This window comes from Sceloporus undulatus, chromosome 6 (genome assembly GCF_019175285.1).
Source record: "Sceloporus undulatus isolate JIND9_A2432 ecotype Alabama chromosome 6, SceUnd_v1.1, whole genome shotgun sequence".
In the NCBI taxonomy this organism is placed as follows: Eukaryota; Metazoa; Chordata; class Lepidosauria; order Squamata; family Phrynosomatidae; genus Sceloporus; species Sceloporus undulatus.
The window spans coordinates 150,442,094-150,466,697 of NC_056527.1; the positions used below are offsets into that span (position 1 = coordinate 150,442,094).

General features: G+C 42.5%; 1 protein-coding gene across 15 annotated transcripts in view; it reads right to left on the reverse strand.

Annotated features, from left to right (window-relative positions):
- Positions 1-15,801: 15,801 nt before the first annotated feature.
- LOC121935598 (neuronal acetylcholine receptor subunit alpha-7) overlaps positions 15,802-24,604 on the reverse strand; it is a 43,537-nt gene continuing 34,734 nt past the window's right edge. For all 15 annotated transcript variants that reach the window (XM_042477285.1, XM_042477287.1, XM_042477290.1 and 12 more), the window contains exons 6-9: positions 23,146-23,340; positions 20,309-20,395; positions 19,883-19,992; positions 15,802-16,575 (exon numbers count right to left, since the gene is read on the reverse strand). In XM_042477285.1, the coding sequence (XP_042333219.1) occupies positions 16,057-16,575; positions 19,883-19,992; positions 20,309-20,395; positions 23,146-23,340 (911 nt within the window). In that variant the 3' untranslated portion in view covers positions 15,802-16,056. The remainder of the gene's footprint in view (positions 16,576-19,882; positions 19,993-20,308; positions 20,396-23,145; positions 23,341-24,604) is intronic.

A 24,604-nucleotide genomic window follows, 5' to 3' on the forward strand; every position in this document is an offset into this window, starting at 1 on the left:
GGGCCTTTTTGTCTGCCACTCCCAAATTATGGAACGGCCTGTCGGAAGAGATTCGAAACATCACCAATCTTGACAGTATAATTTTATATTGTATTTTATCAGTGTAGTAAGCCGCCTCGATACTGTTGCAGAGGCAGGAAAAAATAAATTATTATTATTATTATTATTATTATTATTATTATTATTATTACTGGTGCATCTGAGCAGACTGGATGTTGATGAACATTCCTTGACATCAGGTCAGCTATGCTTATCAGTAACCTTGCAACCTCAACAGTTGCCAGTGAAGTGGCACAGGGCAGCGAACCACTGCCACATTTCAAAGCATCCAGGCCTTGGCTTAGCTCTGAGGAGGCCCTCATCCATGGTCCAGTTCAGGTGGACAAGGTTCAGAAGACTTATACCATGTTATATAACCCCACTGTATATAATCCATGGATTTTGGTATCCACAGGGGATCCTGGAACCAAACCTCAGTGGTTACCAAAGGCCCACTGTATAGGAGAAAGCAAAAAATGACAGTTTTGCCCATGTAGTGCATGTGATACAGACATTTTCTCGGTTTAGACAAAACATTGTGTGTAAAATTACCTTCAGGGTATGCGTATAAGGTGTATAAAAACATAAATGAATATAAAGTTTAAATAATTTTACCATTTTATATAAGGGACACAATTTTACAACCCCATTGTATATCATGGGACTTGGGCATCTATGGATTTTGGTATCTACAGGAGATCCTGGAATCAAACCCTAGTAGGCCCGCTTCCTTCCTTCCTTCCTTCCTTCCTTTTTGTCACCTTATCATATATCCTTGTTGACTCATGTTTAGCTTGTAGTCTATTGAGATCTTAAATTAAGCAGGAGGTTTTTTTATCTGGTGATTCATCTGCAGTGGCACATTCATTCCTACATGTCACTAAATGTGCAAGGAACATGAATGTGTGAGTTTTAATTGGCACGATTCTTGAAAACACAAAAATGACTCCGGTTAAAAGACTCCGGGGAACTTCCCTGTATCCCTATTTATCTATGAATCACGGCGTCTTTAAATTACTTCTGTCCATTGATGATTATAATGATAGTAAATTCTTTATCGCATTTCAACAGCTCTTTCACTCTTAGTACTGATGGAGAAACAGTGGAAAGGTTCATCAGCAAAATATCTGTCTCTATTTTCCAGTCCGTGCACGTGAATATTTTCTATTAAATTTGTGTATCAATTCATTGTGTGGGAAATAGATCCTCCGGGAAGAGGAGAAGTGAGCCTTTTATCAAAAGAAATGATCTCCATGTGTACTTAAATCTTGATGTCTCTTTATGGAGAAATGCATTGCCAATACTATAATGGTTACCTTCGTTCCTGATGCAGGTGGCATTTTACTGCTTGGTCACATTTCATTTATAATGCCTACCTTCCCAGTTTCATCCAGCTTGTGTCTTTTCATCCTAGAAGGCAGTGTTGTGTAGTGCTTAGAGGGTTCAACTAGGACTTGGGAGATCTAGGTTGCAATGCCCATTCAGCCATCAAACTTACTGGATGTCTAGGGGCTCGGGATGCAAAGTCCCACTTATTTGATTATTGCATGCAGGATTGTGTACTTTTAAGACTTTCTCCCTGCGCAACATGATAACATGTGCATTTTTTAAAATATGCGCCAATAGTCTGTGCCAGCAACTACAATGAAGATGCATCTATGATTCTATGAAAAGGAAAAAGAATGTGATATGAATGAGGAAACGGCCTATAATGATTTCCACAAAGGAGTTTCAAGGTCTGTTCCGTCGGAACTGAAACGGTCTCTTTCAGCTTGGAAGATGGGAAATGGGTAATGCAGATATTACTATGGACTGCGTTACGACTTCATCGGTTCCTCCGCGATGAGAAGGTTACCCATCTGAAAGAGCAGATGGCTCAGTGCCGGTTTCCGATCGCCCCAGGGAAATGTTCCCCAACTGTTTATACAGAGAGAGAGGGAAATATCTAAAGTAAAGTTAATGAAACATGAAGAATTGACAGGAGTAATTAAAACCAGGGGAATATGAATGTGACCCCTGAAGGGCACAGTACATGAGCCGGTCCTCATATCCTTGTCAAAATACTTATGATGAGTGACAGACAGACAGACCCAGCGGAGGGAAAGCAGCTAGAGAAGAGATTGGCATGTGCCGTTACCATCTAAATGATGAGACCGATCTGGATAATCTTCTTAACCACCTTGAAAAAAGAAAAATGAACTTTTCATAAAACTCCAGAACCCAACTATCTCCTTCAGCTTTCCAAAAATAAATAAATATGGACAGAGTTAATAATTTCTCTTCCAGACCCCCAAAAATGAAGAGAAGATCAAAGAGATGCATGATACAGATATGATTGTTATTAAGTAGATATGGAAAATATAGGTTATATGTTGTATATAAGTTGTGAAGTCGAAGGCTTTCATGGCCGGAATCCATAGCTTTTGGTGGGTTTTTTGGACTATGTGGTCATGTTCTGGAAGAGTTTATTCCTGACGTTTCACCAGCATCTGTGGATGGCATCTTCAGAGAATGCTGACATGGAAGAGAGTTGGGTATATATGTATATATCCATGCCAGCATTCTCTGAAGATGCCAGCCACAGATGCTGGTGAAAAGTCAGGAATAAATTCTTCCAGAACATGGCCACATAGTCCGAAAAACCCACCAAAACCTATGTATGTATGTTTGTTCGTAGAGGAAAGGGAGGTGGGAGGTATGGGGTATATATACATAGGAATTAGGAATTTCTGTTTATATGCATTATGTAAAGGGGTGTATGTGTAATTATATTTGTATGTAGGTAGATAGAGTGGTAGTTGGTTATGTTTATGTAGGCGTGTGCATTTGTGGGTATATGTAGGTATATTTGAGTATGTATCTAAGTAGTATGTATGTTTGATATGTGTATTTTAAATTTAAAAAACATGTTAATAAATTCTCTTCCCAAAAAGGGGGTTGGAAGCAGAAGCAGAAGCGGAAACGTACCTGGCTCATCCATGGTCCCACCATTAGTCCCTCACTGTGGTGGATAGCGCTTTCCATGGTTTAGAGGACTCTTCTCCAAATTTCCAGCCAAATTTTAACTAACTGAAGGTGCTGAAGTGTGCCACCAGAATTGCTTTAGGACCTTGGATTTGTTGTTGTGTGTCTTCAAGTTACTTCTGACTTAAGGCGACTCTATCGTGGGGTTTTAGGGGGCTGAGAGTATGTGGCTCACCCAACGTCATTCAATGGGTTTCTATGGCTGAGTGAGGTATCAAACCCTGGTCTCCAGGGTTGATGTCCAATGCTCAAACCACTACACCACACTGGCCCTTGGATAGCTCCTATAAAATCCAGATGGTGATGATGGTGGTGGTGGTGGTGGTGGTGATGATGATGATGATTTTATTCATTTCCATCTCATCTTTTTATCTGAAATGAGACTCAAGGAGGCTGACAATTAGTGAAAAGCAATACAGATTAAAACTACACAAAGGCTTCAATAAAAGAATGCATATATAAACAATTTAAAGAACAATGAAACAGTAGTAGAGTCTCTCTTTTTTGTGGGGTTTTTTCGGGCTATGTGGCCATGTTCTAGAAGAGTTTATTCCTGACATTATTCTGCAGCTGGCATCTTCGGAGAACCCAAGGCCCAAAACACACTGCGGAAATACTCCAGTTTGAGGCCGCTTTAACTGCCTTGGCTCAGTGCTAGGGAATCCTAGGAATTGTAGCTTAATATAGTAGTGTGGTCCCAATGTTATTTGTATGAAAATACTTGGTGGACAAATTCTAAAGGGTTCATCTGCTGTCCGAATGTTAGCCATTGGTATCAGCACTATGGAGAGGTGCTTTATATTTTTACCCCAAACTTCACAGTACAGGTTTCCATCACCATCTAAACTGTCATCCATTAAATAAAAGGAAAGAAATGATCTTTGCCAATTAGTTGTACTGTGCATAGTAACAAATCCTAAGAGAGTCATTCACGACCTTGTCTTGGTCTGCATGCATATATATATATATATATATATATTTCGCATTTTCTTGAAGCTGCTTGTCAAACCTCTACTTTTGCTTTCTCTCGAGAAAAAGTAATTGAAGGCAAAATGACATTGCGCTCACCTCTTAGCACTGAGTTTTTTTAAAAAGAAGATACTAGAGACTCTTGCCTGATTCTGAGAAGTCTTTAAAGTTAAAAACAATCTGAATTATATTCTTTTTCCTGGAATGAAAGTGGGAGTTAGCAACTGGGAAACAAAAGGCAAGGGTAACTGAAGTGCTTGTGCGAGAGAAAATGGTAAGAGCAGCTCTCGAGTCTGCTGTATTTTGAGTAGGAAGAGGTTTTGAGCGGAAAAAGTGAAAGGGAGGGTTTTTTCCCTTCAAGTCCATATTATTCATAAGTAAAATCAGGGTGCAGTGAAGATCAAATTCATAGGAAAAAACTCCACTTGGACTTAAAATGTATTTAGACTGCACAGTTATTACAGTTCGATACCACTTTAGCCTCCAAGAATCCGTTCTGCAAACCCCCAACATGTGCAGCTTGGCGAAGAATGTAGATTTCTCTCTTCCGCTGTTGTAGTTTTAATCTAGCCGTGGCGTCCTGCACAAAACTACAAATCCCAAAGACATTGGGACCATGACAGGTAAAGCAGTATCACGCTGATATCACTGTCTGGTATAGATGTCTGTTGTGCCTCAAAGAGTCAAGTGTCATTGAGGAAACCCATATGTATTATTTCTGTATTATGTATTATTAATGATTAATTGTGTATTTTATTTTTCATTGTAACCCGCCTCGATCCATAGGAAGAGGCATGATATAAACATCATCATCATCATCATCATCATCATCATCATCATCATTATATCAAGTCAGGTGTAGTCAGGTGTAGTAGTGTAGTGGTTCGACTATGAGTCTGGAGACCAAGGTTCGAATCCCAGCTTGGCCATGTAAATCCACTGGGTGACCTTGGGCGAGTCACACTCTCTCAGCCTCAGAGGAAGGCAATGGCAAAATGCCTCTGAAGAAAAGTACCAGGAAAACCCAAAGATAGTTTCCCATTGGGGTCACCATAAGTTGGGAACAACTTGAAGGCACACAACAACAACAGCAACAGCAGCAACAAGGCAAAGTGCAGCCCTGGCGGCCCACTTTTATGGCTTCTGAAGACCTTCACTAATCCACCAAAGCTCCCAAAATTGCCCTCCAAAATTGAAAAATATTACCATTTTATTTTCAAGTAGTGGAAATGCAGATGATGGGCACCTTCCCCATCTGGGCTGCTCTTCCCAGGTGTGCTGAAATGGTGCCTTCTGGTTTTTGATGGCATTTATCCTAATCGCGTTACTGTTTTAATCGCCACATATCTGCGCAGCCTTTCCAAACAGTGTCAGTCATTTTTGGAGATTTGATTCCATCACGCCTCTCCTTTTGTCTATGGCAACTTTATGTTCCGGCGGCAGTTTTCTAAGGAATCAAATTAGGACAGATTCAGACCCAAATCCTTTCCAAGCCTTCCCTATATATCCTTCCCCTCCCTGCTGCTCGGCTTCTTCATTGCTGGAGATAAAGCCGTGTTAAGGAGAAATGTGTTTCTCTGGCAGACACAATGAGGTTACCGATAAAAGCTTCGGGAAGATCATGAGCTTTAAAAGAATGGATCTGCCTTCAAAGGGGAAAACAAAAATCACAGACGGATGTGACTGTATTATCCAGTTCTCAGCTGCTATTTGGGTGGTGTGCGCTTGTATTTCTTAAAGGTAATTATTTTGAAGGGGATGGCGCTGAGACGCCGTATATTGACTTTGAGAAAGATTACACAGCTCCAATGAGCTCAATAGTTGAATCTCCCCATGTCCCTCTGCCCCAGAAGTTGTTTTTGTTTAGTATTTGTATTTCTCCTGAGAAAAAAGAAGAAATGTGTATATGTCTAGCCTACCCAAGTAACCTTTCCAAGTTGCATTCGTATTACAGTATTCCAATATTTCTATAAAATGTTATTTTTATGAAGAATGAATATGACGGTCCTGATCTTATCCTGGAAACATGGATTGCAAATTTACACTCAAGGACTTGCAAGATGATGGTGGCACAGGGCCGCCTCCTTTGCAGATTCCAGTGTTGCACAACTGAATGCGCAAGCAAAGGCACATGGACAGCTGCATGTGCAACGCACATGGATGTCTTAGGCCTAGAAACAGTAAACGTCGGAAGAGACGGGATATAGTAGAGGGAAGGAGTACAGGTGAGTCAAGCCAGACCAGTTCATATGTGGGGAATCCCCCATATGTGGGGAGTTTGCTCAAGGTGAAGCCCCAGAGCAAGGTGTCATACATCATAATAGAATTCAAAGGTATAGCTGTGTTAGTCCGCAGAATCAGTGGTTACAGAGATTTTGTAGCACCTTTGATACTAACTGAAAGAGAGCATTTGGTAGCATACGCTTTCATAGACTTAAGTCTACTTCCTCAGATGCAGTTAGTGACCAAATGCATCTGAAGAAGTAAGGTTAGGTCTATGAAAGTTCATACCGCCAACTTCTTTCTTTCTGTTAGTCTCAAAGGTGCTACAAACCTAACATCAGTGACTCTGCCAAGATGGCTGAGCCTTCTGAGACCTGAAGTCCAAAACATTGGAGGACCGAAGTTTGGGAATCACTGCCTTACATGGAGATGGCCTTCCTCCAAGGAAGCCATCTCCATGTATTATTTATTTATTTATTTATGTAATGGCCGTGATTCTCAAACTTCTTTGTATGAGGAGAATATGGCCCTCAGCTGCTGCCAGAAGGGCTGGCAGCCCTGTTGTGATAGAAGAAAATCCCACAGGACCATCTCAGTACAGATTTGGAGGAGAAAATAGAACACAAATCCCAGAAATACTCTCCTGTGTTGCAAGTAAACTATTCAAAACTCATGAGGCCAACTGTGCTGATTTACATCTGGCAAGCTGGAGTGGTCTCAGCATTGGGTTAGGACTGGAGATTAGGGTTCGAGTCTCCGCTCAGCCATGGAGACTCACTGGGTGACTTTGGGCGAGTCACACACTCTCAGCCCTAGAAAACCCCATTAGGGGCATTAGGGTCTCCATAAATTGGAAACACAACAACACCTTAAATTCACTCAGCCAAAGGCCATTCGAGTGCTACTGACAATAGATCCAACTCTTCCTGAGGACCTTGTGTGATTCCCTCAGCTTCCGCTCTATCTGTTTAAGGTCTATCTATCACCCTTGGTTTGAATTTGGAGTAATTTCTTTGGCAAACTCTTCTTGTCAATTTGGGAATCCTCCTAAAAGGATGAGAAATGGCAGCTGGCTCTAGGTCTCTTACAGCTTTTCCAGACTGCAGAAACGAAGCAATTTGACACCACTTTAACTGTTGTGGCTCCATCTGGTGGAATCCTGGGATTTGTAGTTTGGGGAGGTATCCAGTCTGGTCTATCAGCTCACCAAACTACAAATCCCAGGATTCTGCTAAGAGTCAGTTGAAGTGGTGTCAAACGGCTATATTTCTGCAGTGCAGCTATATCCTTCATTTTCAAGTCGGAGCCCAGTTCTTACTGCTTCTGTTCCATCTCTAACCCTCACATAAATTTAACCATGACAGAACTCTAAAAAGCCCCAAACACAACGAATTTGAAAAACAGGAAAAAAAAACCCCCCCCACCCCCCCCCCCCCCGCACACCAAAGGGGGGGGGGGGGGGGGGAACACATCCAAAATAAATAGTGAGTTTCTGTTGCTACCTAAACTCTTTAACCCTCAGACACATTTATTGCAGGCATGTGCGTTAAATGAGCTTTAATTGTTCTTTTTACTAGGCAGTTTCTAAAAAATCTGCATTTGCTATTTCCTGTTTTATGATTCACAGAGCCAGTAGTCCTTGCTCAAGTGATCCATCATGACTGCGCACCCTGTGAGAAGGCAACTAATAAAAGAACCTCGGTACGCAACCTTTGTGGTGGAATTAGGATGAATTGGTAGGATTTTATTGGGAGCCCAAATGGCATGGTGGTTAAAAGTGATGCATTAGATGCAGTAAGAACTGGGTTCAGATCACCCACTTCAGTATGAAACTCAATAAGAGATCTTGAGCCAATTGCCACCTGGAATCCTCCTATTTCCAAACTTGGGAACTTGCACATCTATATGCCATGCATAGATCAGGTTATTTGAAGGACCACATTCTCAGTTATGAACTTGCCTATTCTTTGATATCTGCAGGGAAGGCACTACTCTATGTCTCACCATCCTCACAGATACCTCTCTTGGGAACATGGGAGATGTAGTGCCTTCTCAGTGGCTGCCTCCAAGCTCTGCAAATCCTTTTCCAGGGACATTAGAGAGCCATCCTCCTTCCTTTCTTCTTGCAAACTAGTAACGACATTTCTGTTTGGACAAGCATTTGAAGACTGAATTTATAAGGCCCATCTCATCCAAAAATGAAAAATAGTGTGGCATAGTGGTTTCAGTGTTGGACTATGACTCTGGAGATCAGGGTTCAATTTCCAGCTTGACCACAAAAACTACTGTGTGACCTTGTTGGGCATGTCACATACTCTCAGCCTCAGAGGAAAACAACAGCGAACCTCTTCTGGACCAATCTTGCCAAGAAAACTTCGCCTTGGGGTCTCCATAAGTCGGAAACAACTTGAAGGTAAACAACAACAACAACAACTGTATTCCTATGATAAACCCTATGATAGGGTCGCCATAAGCCAGAAACAACTTGAAGGCACCCAACGAACAATAACAGCAACACCTCCATAATGTACTGAATCTTGCTCATTGACATACGGGGGGGGGGGGGGGTGTTTAATGGTGTATATTTTGATTTGTCTTTAATTTTTTTAATCATTTAATTTCTTTTTAACTTTTGCATTTTGTCAATGTTTAACTATGTGTAGAGTTTTCCTTAATTTGTTGTAAGCCACTTTGCATCCCAAATGGGGAAAATTGGGATATTAAATTAAAAGCAAAGAAATAAAACCACCACCATCACCGCCGCGCATAAGGGCAGCACATCCCCAACTCTAGTCCTACAACCGTGAATGGAGTACAGATATTTCACAACAGATTGAAAAGGCCAGACTACTCCCAAAGAGGAATTTACACACACATAAGACACAAACAGGGTTCTAGGTCTTTGCCATAGGCTGCTGCCACACTGCAGAATGAATTCAGTCTGACACCACTTTATCTGTCATGGCTCCATCCTATTGAATGCTAGGATTTGTAGTTTGTGGTGGTCCTAGAGCTCATTGCAAAACTACAAATCACAAAATTCCATAGCATTGAGCCAGTGACGTCAAACTGCATTAATCCTGCAATATACATGCAGCCTAAGACTTTGCTCTGGCAAGAACTCTCTGCAGATTCAATACACTTTGAAGAGTCCTAAAGCTGTCAGCAGCATCCTGGTTGAATGGCGGGCACAAAGCCTTTGTCCTCCTTGATATATTTAATCTAATAGGGTCTTCTTTTTCTCCGTCTTCTTTTTTTCTTTCCAAGGAGATTTTCTTTTCCAACGAGATCTGTAAATAATGGCTCCTCGTAGCTGGCTGTCATTTCCATCTTCACAAATTTCCATGCCTTTGCTAACTCAGCAGGGGTGCGTGCCACAATTGGTTGGGAAATAACCCTGCATCCCCCTCACACTTCCCCCCCAATGCGATAACTGAAATGTGTTAGCACGTCGCTTCATTTGGATTACCCTTCAGATGAAATATGGAGATGGTTTCAGTTATTTTATTTTATTTTAAATGCAGCCTTTGCTCTTCGGTCTCTTCTTTCATTCCTTGCAGAAATTTTATCGCTTTCTGTTTGACATAGCACCAAACAGAGTTACAGCAATGTCTGATTTCTTTTTAAAGATGGAAGGATAGAGGGATTATGGCCTTCTTTTCTTTATTAGGTAGGATGAAGCAGACACTTCAGACGTATTATAATAAACCATTAAGTTGGACAAGAGCCTATGTTAGGTTTCCCTGGTGTAAATCTCTAGATAGAATGAAGTATTAATTGTGTTATGCAAACCTTACATTGAAGGTAACTGCAGCTGGACCCAAGACATCAAATTGCAACTGTAACCAGATGCTCAGGCACATCTAACTGCCTGTGCATCCATGTGCAATGCACATTTGCATGTACCATAGCAATGTGTGCACCTCTCCACTTCCACAACCTTTAACTGAAACACCTTCTCTGACTCCTGATATCTTTTCAGGCATGTTTGGTGGCAACAAGGGAGAAGGTCTTCTTGGTGGCTGCTCCTAGACTTCCGAACTCTCTCCCTAGGCCTTGTCCTTGCTCTCCTACTCCACCAAGTGAAAACTTTCCTATTCCAACCATGAATTTAAATGTACCACTTGGTTCACTGGGAAATATGGAAAGAGCCAGCACATTGTCAAATATGCAACCGGTTGAACAATTTCAGTACTCGGCAGAAAGATGGTGTGGTGCAACCACCACTTAACTACATAGTTAAAGATTAATTGAGGCAAGCAACATGTTTACAGCAAAATGCACCTTTTGTGACTGCTGCTGCTAAAAGAACGGAGAGGGATCATTGTCACATTTCTATGCAGAAGATATACATATAGTAGGCCCTGAGGTATCCATTCCATGACCTGCCATAGATACCAAAATCCATGGATGCTCAAGTCCCATTATATACAATGGGGGTAGTACCGTGGGTCCTTGGTATCTGCTGGGATTTGGGATTTCCAAGTCTTCCTTTCCCCCATGGATACCAAAATCCATGGATGCTGGAGTCTCATTAAATATAGTGGTATTATAAAATAGTTCCCTTATTGTAAAAATAGTAAAATCAAGGTTTGTGTTTTGAAATTTATATTTGTCGTTGTTAATGTGCATGGCTGAACCTATGGATGCAGAATCTATGGATACAGGGAACTGACTATACACACACGTATACATATATATATATATATATATATATATTGCAGCAGTTGACAATTTTCTGAGTGAAGTGTCTCAGCATGTAGAAACTTCTTGTCTTATCAAGGATGAGAAACTGTTTTAATTTACTTGACATTTCTGGCCTTTCTACAGTCTATCTTGGAGCTCTGGGATTTTCAAGAGAGGTATCAGCATTGAACCCAGCATTAAAATGAGGTCCCTGTTCACACAAGCCATGCACTATTGCATTCACTCATTCCACTTGAGTTTTGGTCAGAATGGAAGAAGAAGAAATTCGACATGTCCTTCCTTTAAAGAGAAAGGATAGGTTTTTAAATGGTTTTCATGGCATGTTCATTCCCTCCTCCCTTCCGGAAGATAGTGAAATCGATCTTGCTACGGTCTGCAGAAAGGGGCTATAGATTATCTGTAGACTTGTGACAGTTCTTGGCGTCCATCATTTTGCAAATCAATTATGCAGTTTGTGATTCTGCAATAAAGGAAATTGATGGCCCGTAAACTAAGCTGACAGTGGGATGGGAGGGAGACAGGGCAAATATTCAAACCACTCAAAAAGATGGGGGGGGGGGGGGGGGGTTGGAATACTAAAAGCTTGGGAGCTGGGGAAGTCTACCAGCAGAGACTGGCCTCTAGAGAGCTGGAATCCTGTTGGTATCTTACAAAATTATGGACCCCTACAGAATTGGTTGGATGATGATGATTAAGGTTGTTTTGGTATTAGTATTAGTATTGTGTGGTGCAATAGGGCTGCCAGCCTCTTCTAACTCTGGATGGGGATCAACATCTCGGCACTATCTTCTCCTTCTTCACCTGAGGAGGCCTCCTCCAGGTAAGACATGATGCCATTCACCATTTTGGGGAAATTCTGGGACAGCTGCCAGTGGTCTCATGGTGTCAAGACCTCTGGGAGAAAGATTTGATCTGAAGTCTGTTTATGCTCCCAACTAGAGTAGGCTCATGGGATCACCTATGTGTTGGTCATTATCCGACAATATTATTCAATATTTCTGCCTTAGGGTCCATCTGTTGTTGTTTGTTGTTGTTAACTGCCCTCAAGTTGATCTTGACCATGCTGACCCTGCAGAAGAGACATCTCCAAGACCTCCTGTCCTCCACTGCTCTACACAGCATCTACACTGTAAAAATAATGCAGTTTGACATCTTTTCAAGTGCTGTACCTCCATCCTATCAAATCTGGTGATTTGTACTTTTACAAGGTATGTAGTCTTCTCTGCCAAAGAGTGTTGTTGACTCACCAAGTCCCAAATCCCAGGACTCTGGAGGATGGAGCCGTGGCAGTTAACATGGTGTAAAACCGCATTATTTTTGCATTTTTGTAGATGCACCCTTAGTTGGGATGACCTGTAGTTTCATCACCTTTGGTTTATGAGAAGCCCCAGAAGTATCTTCCATAGCATTGACCTTAGACTCCTCACAAGGGGGAGCCAATGTTTCCTAGTCCCTCCATAGCTGAACTCTATGAGATGGAGCTTCATCTTTTAAAGAATGAGCTCAGAGGTTGGGGTCTGCCAAGAAGAAGAATAAAACAGGGCTTTTCTAGAGGTCTAGTCCATCGTTACCAGTCAGAGTACCTATAGCTGGCCTTTCTCAGCCTGCTGTTCTTCAGATCAGCCCACCACCACCACCATGGCCAATAGATATAGTAATGAGATTTGTAGTTCCAAACCAAAATGTGGGAAGATGGCTTTCCTGGACAGCAAGTCCCAGAATTGCCTAGCCAACATGGCTGGGTAAAGGATTCTGTGAGGTATAGTCCAAAGTTTTTAAGTTCTGTTGAGAAAATATCTTGAGGACATCAGTTTGGGGCTGACTTATAGAACGTGTTCTTTTGGCCAAAGCAGCTGCCAATTGACACTGCACTGGCATGCAAACCAAGTAATTTCCCATTAGTAGTGCTGAAGGTTCGTTCTGCTGACCAGCAGATTCACACCTAACAGTCTTCAAATGGAAAGAGCTCCCAAGTCGACACGTTGCCAGGTGGCTTGGCAGTAAAGAGATGGCAGGTTACCCGTAGCTCCTAATTAAGTGTGGCACAGCTGGGAAAATATTAGGATGGCATCATCTCTATCCCAAATTCCTCCTGCAAAGGATGGCCAAGGTCAAGAACAGCACAAACATTCATCACTCTTCATCTCCAAAGTGACTCAGAATTTGGCAGTGCTTTGCAACCATGAGCCCTTGGCAACACAGATACAGAAATCTGCACTGTCCTCTTCAGAGCATCTGGCTGTTGCAAGTGCAATGGTATGAATATAAAGAAAAGGCTTATTTAATTGGATGTTAAATCTCTCCTCCTATGTTTTGTCGACACAACACTCCTGCAAGGTAGATCAGATTAAGATAAAATGTCTCCTCTAAGGTCACAGAGAGAGACGGGGGAGTGGTGACTTCTGATCCAGCTGGGTAGTAAATCCTCAGCTTTTTCTCCAAACGTTGAATGCACCTAGCCTGGTAATGAAGCAAAATGGACTGCATCCATTTCCCATATCAAATGTTCTGGGAATCAGGGCAACGTACTCAGTAGAGTCAATTGAAATGCAATGAAATATTACTGGAATGTCCATTGCCCAAACAACTGTACATGACAAATCCCCGTAGAGTTATTTCTTTCCTTCTGTGCTTTTACTTAAGTTCTTGGGGTGTCAAACAGTCTTGGACGTGCTTGTTCCTTTCCGTTTGATGAAGAGGAATTCAAAGACCCAGCTGAAGGTCTAAAGCAAAGCTTATTTACAGCAAAACATCCAAGCGAAAGTCAACCTCCTTTCACCAGCTAGGATGCACAGCACATACCCTTAGAAACACAATATGACATTTGCTGGATAAAGTTGGTGGCCCATCTAACCCTGCATTCTGTTCTCCGAATGCCCCATGCTCCCCAAACAACCAACATCAAAAGCATCCTGCCTCTGGACCAGAAAGTAATATATAGCTGTGATATCTCCTTCTGCATCCATCTTCATAGATGGATGGAGAAATCTCTAGAAACAGGTGATTTGCACTCTGGTCTTCCTTCATTTAACAGGTAGGATAAACCATCTGTGCGTGGCACAGTCAGAAGATGGATGTTACTAAGGATCAGATATTTGGAGGGAGGAAGAAACAGGGTTTTTACTTACTCTCTTCACAGCTTGGTGAAGTTACTGGTTGTCTAACAGCATCTTAGCATGTGAAATGACCACATTCTGCAGTTTGGCTGTATCTTGTTGTTATTATTGTTTTGCTCCTGGCCTATGTCCACTCTTGTTTTCATGTTCTAATATCATCTCTAGCATCCTATTAGTGTCATTGTTCTTGCTGTGTACCTTCAAGTTGTTTCCAACTTAGGGTAGCCCTAAGGTGAACCTATCGCAGGATTTTCTTGGGCTGAGAGTGTGTGACTCACCCAAGGTCAGCCAAGGGGTTTCCGTAGCAGAGAATCAAACACTGATCTCCAGAGTCCTAGTCCTACACTCAAACCATTACACCATGCTGGCTCTCATTAGTGTCATACATGTGTGCAAATGTGGCTTACTCATATATATGCCTCTTTTTGGATGAAGTTCAAGGCAATATCCCCCCATCCTTTGTTTGTTTTCAATTGCTTTCAAGTCAACCCCAACTCGAGACAACCCTGTGGTTGAGACAGCTTCAAGACTCCCTATCCTCCACTGCTCTGCTTAGGTCCTATAAAGCCATCATTGTGGCCTCCCTGATTAAGTCCATTCTTCTGCCATGTGGTCTTCCTCTCTTTCTGCTTCCCTCTACCTTTCCTAACATTATTGTCTTTTCTAGTGAGTTGTGTCTTCTCATAATGTGTCCAAAGTACAACAGCCTCAGTTTGATCATCTCAGTTTCCAAGGGGATTTCAGGCTTGATCTGTTCAAAGACCCATTTGTTTTGGCCATCCACAGTACCCTTATCTCAAATGAGTTGATGCTCTTCCTATCTGCTTTTGTCCTCTGTACCACTTGCCAAACTTTCTCCTTCTCAGCTGCCAACCCCAGGGGACACTGTTGCTCCTGGTATGAAGGTGAAAGAATGAGGAGGCAATCCACAGGAGGAAGATGTAGCCAGCCTCTGCTTCAAAGGGAAGAGAAACAAGGATGTATTTTATCTGGGAACACACCTTCATTTCTTTTTCGCACAGAGCTGAGTCCAGCTGCATCTTCTTCCTCTGAATTATGTCCCATCTCTCCTTCCCTTCTCACCAAGATGGACCAGCAATGGCAGCACTCCTAGGACCTAGCAATTGCCCAAGTGCAGGAGGACATCAAACTATATGGTCAGAGTGTTATGCTGACCACCTGACACAAGATGTCAATCATTGGGCCTGGGACAGACAGTCCTGAAGTGGCATGCTGCCGGCGATACCAAGTTAGGGACCGCACACCAACTGCATGATCCCTAACCCTGGCATGACACAGAAGCATCATGGCAGTGTCCTGTCCACATGGGTGCCACCATCTTGATGTAAGGCACATGCAGCATATACAAGTCGCTATGCGTCGCTTACATCACTGGCACACTCGATTTTTCCAGGTACTTTTTACAGTGGAGGGACAATGGTTTGGCTGCTGCGCTGTCCCTCCGGAGGGAAACAGGCCACGTCCAGTGCGGCCTTTTTCAGAGATATGAATTGGGCCATTGGCTAGGTTTACCTTAAAGTCCTAAAACAAATATGGCTGCATGTGTTCTCCCCCAGGGCTTTTAGTGGTTCCCAATCATCCCAAAGGCTCAGATCAAAAAACTTGGTTAGATGAAATTAATCCTTGATATGAAACAAAAAGAGTAAATTCACTGAGAACTGGAATTCTGGAAAGTGAATGAATAATGCAAAGAAGATGCAGATAGACTTAACTTAAATAATTTATTCCAAACACCAAATGTGGTCATCTCAAGGGGCAAGGATGCAGAATACATATGGCCCAGGCAGTTGTCCAGGCTATTAATTGTGATACTGTCCTTTTCTTAGACTCTCCCCTCCCCAACATGGTTTGCATCCCCACATCCTGTATAAGCAAAGTGCACCGAATAGACTATTGCTACGTAATATTATTTTTATTTTTTATTTTTTTGGATATAGCTCGCTGACATTTTCGCAGCTCAAGCAAAATCTTTCGAAACAGCCTCAACAAAATTGGGCGCCGACATTAAAATGCCAATCGTACAAATGATGGTGAAAACCGAAAAGGCCATCAAGCAGAGACGGTCCACAACGGAAGCGGCAAACTTCCACTCGTTGCAAATGGCTTCCGCCTCGTCTTGGTCTCTGAACCGATTGGCAATGTAACGGACTTCCTCCAAGATCTTTGCAAGGTCCGGGTCAGTTTCCGAAGGGTGTCCGCTGTGAAGGAGGTTGTCATCATCTGTGGGGGAACAAGTCATTCTTCCACAGATCACACCTGAATCGGTGGTTGGAGTACAATGCACACCTTCCAGGCCTCTGAATCCAATATAGAGCATATTTCCATTACTGGACTGTTGCCCGCTCACTGTGTTAATATCAACACTGGACATGCTACATCGGCGTTGCTTGTGTTGGCATGCAGGCCGTACTTTGTCCTCACCAGGTCTTTTCATCCGCAAGAACCAGGCACACCAGTTGAGAAGAATGATTCTGGTCTGGGAAACATGAGAGAACAGGTTATTTTACATTTCATAGGATTTCCTCTTTGAACATCATTCTCTCTTGAATGTCATTTGTCTTTTAAGCTCACTTTGGGAAGACAAGACCATTTGTCCAATTGCCTGGGAAAGGGAAGAATATTCTCCATTTTTTTGTTTGCAGGTTGAAAGACTGTCAGGAAACCACACTGAGAAGAGTAATATGTCAGTGAGACATTTGCACAGTTTTCTACCTGTCTATGAATATGTCTTGATGTGTTGCAGAAGAACTGTCATGCAGAGAAAAACATGAATTTGCCTCCCACATGCAATATTTGTCTATGTAGAAAATAGGTTTCCTATGAAGAAAACAATCACTGCAACCCAACACCCCCCTAGTCCTGTGTAAAAATCCACATAAAGAGATATGCTACACCGGCATTACACAACCCCCATGCAGAATAGCAACATTGTGCAACATGTTCCAATGAGTGAGAGCCATTGTGCAATGCATCACCACAGTGTAAAATGCACAGTCTAGATGCATCTACACTGTATACTGGCTCTATAGTGTCATGGGCCCCTTTTATACAACTCTGGGATATGTAGTTTTGTGAGGCGCCAACACTCTTTGGCAGAGAAGGCTGAAGACCTGAGGCTTTTGAAATTAATTTTTCAACCTCTAATGAAGTTAAAGATGTTTAAGTACAGACGGTCTACCCACTGTCCATCCATCGATTGCTTTATTTCTATCCCTCCTTTTTGCAATTCCCCAAGAGGATTCCACTCATATTTATACCTTGGCATCATGAACTGTTTTCCTCTTTTTCGAGATACAATTATTTTAAAACCACATTTGCAGTGGGTTATTTACATTTTGGCCCTTCCAAACACTTTCAGTCTGACTTTCCCTAATGAGAACTTTTCAAAAGTCTCTCAAATGCAGGAGATGTCTGACAGTCACAGAAGAACACTGACGGTAATTTGCAACAACAAAAAAACCCTCATGGGACTTACTTAATGCCAAAGTCTTACAGAAACTCCAAATCCAATTTTGGAATATCCTCTGTTTATCCTCTGCAAGAATTCTGTGCTAGAAGCAATCTTACAATGAGTGAAATCAGTGATTTCTCTCCAATGCCTCACTCTGATCTTAAGCACAAGTCATGATAACGGTTAGTAAAAGTTTGCAAAGATTCCTTTTTGTAGACAACAATTTCAACAACCCTCAACAACCAGAAGTCTTCTGGCCCCCATATTGACTTCATGGCTTTCCATCCAGAACAGGGAGGAAAACCTTCACAGAAACTTATTGTGTCGCAGTGGAAGTGGATGGTTTATGATAAAAACTACTGCAGCTATTGTTGTTCTTGTGGTTGTGTGCCTTCAAGTTACTTCCGACTTGCAGCAACCCTAAGGCAAACCTATCATGGAGTTTTCTTGAGAAGTTTCTTCAGAGGGGGTTTTGCCATTGCCATCCTCTGAGGCTGAGAGAGTGTCACTTGCCCCAGCTCACCCAATAGGTCTACATGGCTGAGCCAGGATTTGAACCCTGATCTCCAGCTTCATAGTCCAACCTTCGAACCACTATGCCATATTGCAGCTGGTACCAAACATTAAAGGAACTATCCAAAGTGCAAAATCTATTTCAGGCAAAAGGGTTCCACACCTTTTGTTTCTTTAATGTCTGGACTGAAACCCGAAATGGAGTCACCGCCCCATTGATAATGGAGCCAGCTGGGTGATAAAAAATGTCAGACTGCTCTGCCCAAATTCAGCTGTGGCAGAATAAAAATGATGCCTACACTTGCAGAAAGAATCGTAGAGAAAGTATTCAGAGGGGGGGGGAAAGTCACTGTGAAGAAATCAAATCGGAACAGACAAGAGAAACATTCACTGCAATTCACCTACATTTCTTTTTGGTACAGTATTATTATTATTATTATTATTATTATTATTATTATTATTTCAGAACTTGATCTTGAGCTTTATGCCACCCTCCATGGGCATTGAATAATCCCTCCCTGCAGCTGTCCTGATGGCAGTCTTAGTAGTGCTAATGCCTCTCTGCCATGCCATCAGAGCAGCGCCAATGCTGGCTTTTTGATGGTCTCTGCCTTTAACCCTGGATGAAAGAGGGCAGCTGCAGGGGGAATCTGCATGATTTTGTTGGCCTTTGAGGTGTACGCATGTTGCGCGTTAGAGGCCCACCACATGAAAGGAGAACTACGTTCCTTTAAGCTTCTGATCTTAGAATGAGACATCAAGCAAAATTAAAGCACAGTCATCATGGTTCTTCTTGAAGACTGCACTGTGCACAGAAAGACACAGGACTGGCCTGAAACCCTTCCATCAATTTTGCCTTCCTGTCTCTGGTTGCAGTTGTGTGCCTTCAAGTCATTTCTAACTTATGGCAACCCTAAGACAAACGTGTCTCTGGATTTTCTTGGCAGAATCTGTTCAAAGGGGGTTTGCCCTTGGCTTCATCTGAGGCGGCAATATGAATCAGTATTGCAGAAATAAAGTAATTTGATACCACTTTAATTGCCATGACTTTATCCTACAGAATCCTAGGATCTGGAGTTTGGCACCAGACCTCTCTAAAGACCAAGCTGACTATCTCACCAAACCCATCCAGTGAAGGAAGATATATGTCCGACCCCCTTTGTATCACAGAACCTGTGGTCCTGTTTTGCTCCAAATGTTTTTGGACTTTCTTTGCTCTAGTAGACCCTTGGGAGGCTGGGTGGGTGTAGGACTGGTTCTTGTTCACCTTCTGCTTTGCCAGTTTGGTTGCTTAAGAGATCCAGTACTATCACTCGGCAGTGATACTGCAGGCCCTGCCCTGAATTCTGTTTGTGAAAATACATGGAAATTCATGCAGGGAGGAATATGCTCCTGCTATATAGGAGGCAGGAATTCATGGTCTGATTCATCAGGGTGGGTTTTTATGTTTGTATTGGTAATGAGGATGTTCGTATTTTTAAAGTCTCTTTGGAATGCAATTTATAATTGATTTGCTCTCTGCCTCTAGGGCCTTCGTGGATGAAAAGGCAGAGTAAAACATTTTAGTAAATAAAATATACATTACCGCAGCTGAGTCTGTGTGACAGTGTGTCATATAGAGGGCTTACAGTCAGTTAATTTGTACATGGCAGAATCGTACGTGCTCAAAATGACAATCCCTTTGCCCAGATGAGTTTCCTTCTCTGCCTTGTTGCATTCATATCTGGGGGGAGCGGAGGGAACACGGAGAACTCTCCTGTGGCAGACGTCTGATCTTTAAGTTTGGAACAGAGAAAATGGGCTTCAAATTGGCTCTTACCCATTTGGGCATTTTCCCTCCGTCTGGATCGTGGTGATGATATTGTAGGACGATGACAGTCACAACCACGGAGAGGCCGACGATGATCATAGTGCTGGCAAAATACTGTGCTGCAAAAGGTGAAGGGAGGAAATTAGATGTGTGTGTGCGTGCGTGAGTGCGTGCATGCATGTGTGTGCACACACACATATAATTTCTACATTTCCACAAATTGAACCACAAATTGAACCCACATGCAGTATTGCAGCTGAACCAATAGTTCCACCCCATAAAGCTAATATCTTGTTCTTTTCGAATCGCGTTTCAAATGATCTAGCTTTCATCGCACTACCTTAAGGCAGGTGCTCCCTGTTCTGTCCTATTAGGGCTAGGCTGCACACCTGAAAATAAACTCGCCTTCGAAAATGAAATATCGCAAGGACTCACCGATCAACGGCACCGAATCGGACGTCGCCGGCATAATTTCTGCTACCAGGAGCATAAAAACAGTGAGGGACAATAGAACGGTTATCCCTGAAAGACAAATTATGGGGTATGGTATCAGGGCTAAAGGGGCAAGCTCAGCGCTGAGTAAAAAGAGAGCGAAAATGTCATATTAAAAAAGCAGCATGTGTATAGTACTCTGCTCCCTTTGCATGGTGTAGACTGGGATGAACAGCTCTGTGCCACTGTTTTAGCCCCAAGAAAGGCCTTTTTAAAAACCTGAAGTAAATGGAAGGTTGATTTCTGGGTCACTTTCTGTTAGAAAACAAAAATTTTCTTGTGCCTAAATGGCCCAGTGGGTCAAAAGGGCCCAGGAGCAAAATTAATGTAGCAACAATTTAGGGCAGCAATTTCCAAACTTTAGGGCATTACTACTTTGGAGGACTGGGGCCCCAAGGATCACAGAAATGGCCTTGGAGTCTGCATCTACCCCATTGGCATAGTTTTTCCCCATCCTTCTTTGAAGCCAGTGATTCCCAAACTTTGGTTGCCCAGATGTTTTGGACTTCAGCTCCCAGAAGTTCTGACAGTTGGCCAAGCTGGCTGGGGCTCCTAGGAGTTGAAGTCCAAAACATCTGGAGGACCAAAGTTTGGAACCGCTCTTTTAAGCCATAATTGCACCCTGTAAAGAGCCAGCATGTTGTAGTGGTTTGAGCATTGGACTAGGACACTGGGAGACCTTGGGCAAGTCACACTCTCTCAGCCTCAAAGGATGGCCATGGCAACCCCCCCTCTGATGAAACCTGCCAATAAAACTCCATGATAGGCGAATGCCTTAGAGTCTCCATAAGTTAGAAATGACTTGGATAAACAACAACAACAACAACAACAACAACGTTGGTTCTGGGGTATGATTCTTCATTTGGAGGTTTTAAAAAATGATTTGGAGAGGTCCAGGAAGAGCCCATTTATATAAAGGGGCAACATTAACACATGTGTGAAGCCACCTCAAAGTGGATAAGTGTGGGGTTGTTGTTTTCTTCCTCTCCTTTCCTGGCATCTCATAGTGAAAAATAAAATAAAAGGTTTAAGAGCCACCTCCTCCAAGGTCCCATCCGTGTGGATTAAAAGATCAGGAATAAAAGAAAAAATCCTTGTCTTTCTCCTTTGCCATATGGAGTTGGAAAGGGCCCAGCCATTTTTAATATCTCATTTTGTGCAGGGCTGGAAACGGTGACCTCTGGCATGCCGTTTTTGCATCGCTCATCGCTTATGTGGAGAACCGTGCCAAACGGAAGAGCCAAAAAGGACTGTCTTTTGCAGCTGAGACCTTTTCAGATTATTGTCTCCATCCCCGCCCCACTCATCCACACTTAAAGAAAGGTACATTTATACAATGGGAATCAACATAGAAAGAAGAGGATATTTCCATCATTAAATAATTGAATTTGGAAGACACCGGACAATTGCAGTTTCCATATTGCTGGGAAGGCGGCTCTGTATCTTTGCTAGATTTCACTCTGAACTTTGTAGGACAATTCTAAACTGCTGTATTTATTTAAGGAAGGGATCTTGTAGCACTTTTGAAACTGAGGGAAATGTAGGCTGCATCAACACCATGGGTCAATGCAATGGAATTCTGGGATCGGTAGTGTTGTGTGATATTTAGACTTCATTGTCAGAGAGCTCTGGTGCCACAACAAACTACACATCCCAGAATTTCATAGGATGGAGCCATGACAGTTAAAGCGGTGTTAAGCTGCATTAATTCTGCACCCATCAATTCCATCTCTAAAATCCCAAAGTAGGCAGGCTGCCTCATGGACATGGATGCCAACAGATGCCACTGTCTTTTGAAATTTTGAAGAATGGCAATATAAGAGGAGAGATTTTCTGAAGTATATGAAGTATAAATTTGCCCCCCCCCCAGCTGATTTGGATTCAGGAATGGAAGGATTAGTGAATTTACGCAGCAACATGCCAGCCTTGATGCCAACATTCATCAGGACTGGTACCTTGTTAAATAAGTTCACTAATTTACTTATTAGCCATTTTAATAACATGCCAATCATGATGCCAATATCCAAACTGAGCAATCTGCCACCGAAACAATGTGCACCTTATGATTTATAGCTATTTCATAAAATCTACCCAGTGACAGCATACAAAAATGTATAGAAAACCATAGGGATACAATGGTACAGGTTGAGTCTCCCTTATCTAAAATGCTTGGGACTAGAAGCAGGATATAACTGTAACTAATAAATCAATAAATAATATTACTTTAACTTATTTGTTTCAGGTACAACTCACCTTTGCACCAAGAAGCCCAAGGAGAAGGACACAAGCCTTATCCCACTTCATGCTCAGAGCAACCTTATGAGGTAGGCTAAGAGGAAAGAGAGTTGACACCTGGCTGAAAGTGATCCCATTAACTTTGTTTAGAGTAAGGAGGATTTGAACCAAGATCTCTCCATATAGCCCAATGCTCCAACCACTACACCTGACACCTTGGCCTGAATTTTATTAGTTAGTCTCTACTATGGGAGGCACACTGAACCAACCATTGTCTGGTGAGTCAATACCTAGGTAGATCCCATTCAATGGGTCTATTCCATTAGTCCATCCCATTGTGTCAGATAAGGTGGTTCATTCTGTCTCATGGAAAAGATGGATGAGTAAAGCCAGAAAGAGGCTATTTTTACTCACCACCTGATTTACCCATGTCCAAGTATTCTGTGATTTCTTGAGAAGTTCAACCTGTGCCTTTTCTCTACTATGCCAATGAAATGAAATATCATGCAAGGTAGTTTTGCTTAGAAGCAGATGCCAATGTTTACCAAGCGAGATCTTCTCTCCTGAGTCTGCCGGAAGAAGAAAAACAAGAAGGGCGAGAGCTGAGATCAGAACGCATGGAATAAGAAGGTTGAGTCCATAATACAGAGTCCTCCGCCGCATTGTTACGGTGAAGGTCACATCTGGATAAGGCTCTTTGCAACAGTCATAGAAGGTTTCCGTCCTTTTCCCAGGAACGCCTGTGCAGGAAGGACACATTAACAAGGTAACCCATATGCACCTCAAACTTTTCTGATTTTTAAAGAAAGCTACCAGCAAATCTTTATGGCACTATCAGTTGAACTCTAACTTTGTGGCCACCAGGTGGGGCCATTTGCTTTATCAATAGGAAAGGCAGAGGCTGGGAAAGTTACTTTTTCGGTTTTCATTTGCCCATAGTTAACCAACTAGCATAGTCAGTTTGGCCAGGTTCTAGATGTTGTAGCCAACAAAAGTAACTTTTTCAAACTCTGGTAACAAAGAAGCTTCTTTCCAGTTTTGATGATCATGTTGATGATGACAACAACAATGATGACGAGTTCTACTCTGGGGGAGAAACACGATATAAATCAAGGGATGGATGGATGGATGGATCTGTCTCCCCTAGACTGATAGAACTATATCAGAAAAGGATCTAAGGGTTTTTGTAGAGCACAAACTAGACATGAATCCATTGTGTGATGCTAAAATAAATCCCAATGAAATTCTAAGTTGCATCAACAGCAGTATAGTATCCAAATCAAGGGAAGTAACAGTATGACTCTATTTTGATTGAGACAGACTTCCCCTGCAGTTCTCCCACTCTCTAGGAATAAAGCAGTTTGACGCCACTATAACTAGCATGGCTCCATTCTGTGGAATTCTTTGATTTGTATATTGGTGAGATATTCAGCCTGGTCTGTCAATTAGGTCTGGTGCTCCACCAAAACTACATTTTACTGATGCCACAGATACCACAGGGACGTAGCCAGGATTTTGGGAAGGGGGGGTCCAGACTAAGTGCCACCATTATAATGGGGCTTGGGTGTGGCGGCGCGTTAGCACACACCATTCATTTTATCTAACAGAAGGGAGGGTACGGACCCCAAGAACCCCCCCCCTTGGCTACGTCTCTGGATGCCAGCAAGTTACGTTCTACTATGAGGCAGAATGAGGTGGCTATCTCAGGTGGCCAATATGAGGAGGTAGAAGCTAAGGATTTAAAATAGCTGTAAGTGAAAATTGAATCGTGCATGGAGCGCCATTCTGCATGTACCCTTGGCCTGAGTTAGATCCCAGTTAGCACTGATTTCAGGATAACCCCTAAACTGCTCAAATGTAGGAAAGGCACAGTCTCCTCTTTGCGCCCTATGCCCAAGAGAAAGAGAAAGGGAGCGTAAAGGAAATGCAGTTTCTTTCGGAAAACCCCAGCAGTATAAAAGCATAGAACATGTAAAACTCCTTAAAAGGTCTGGGGGTTGGTGA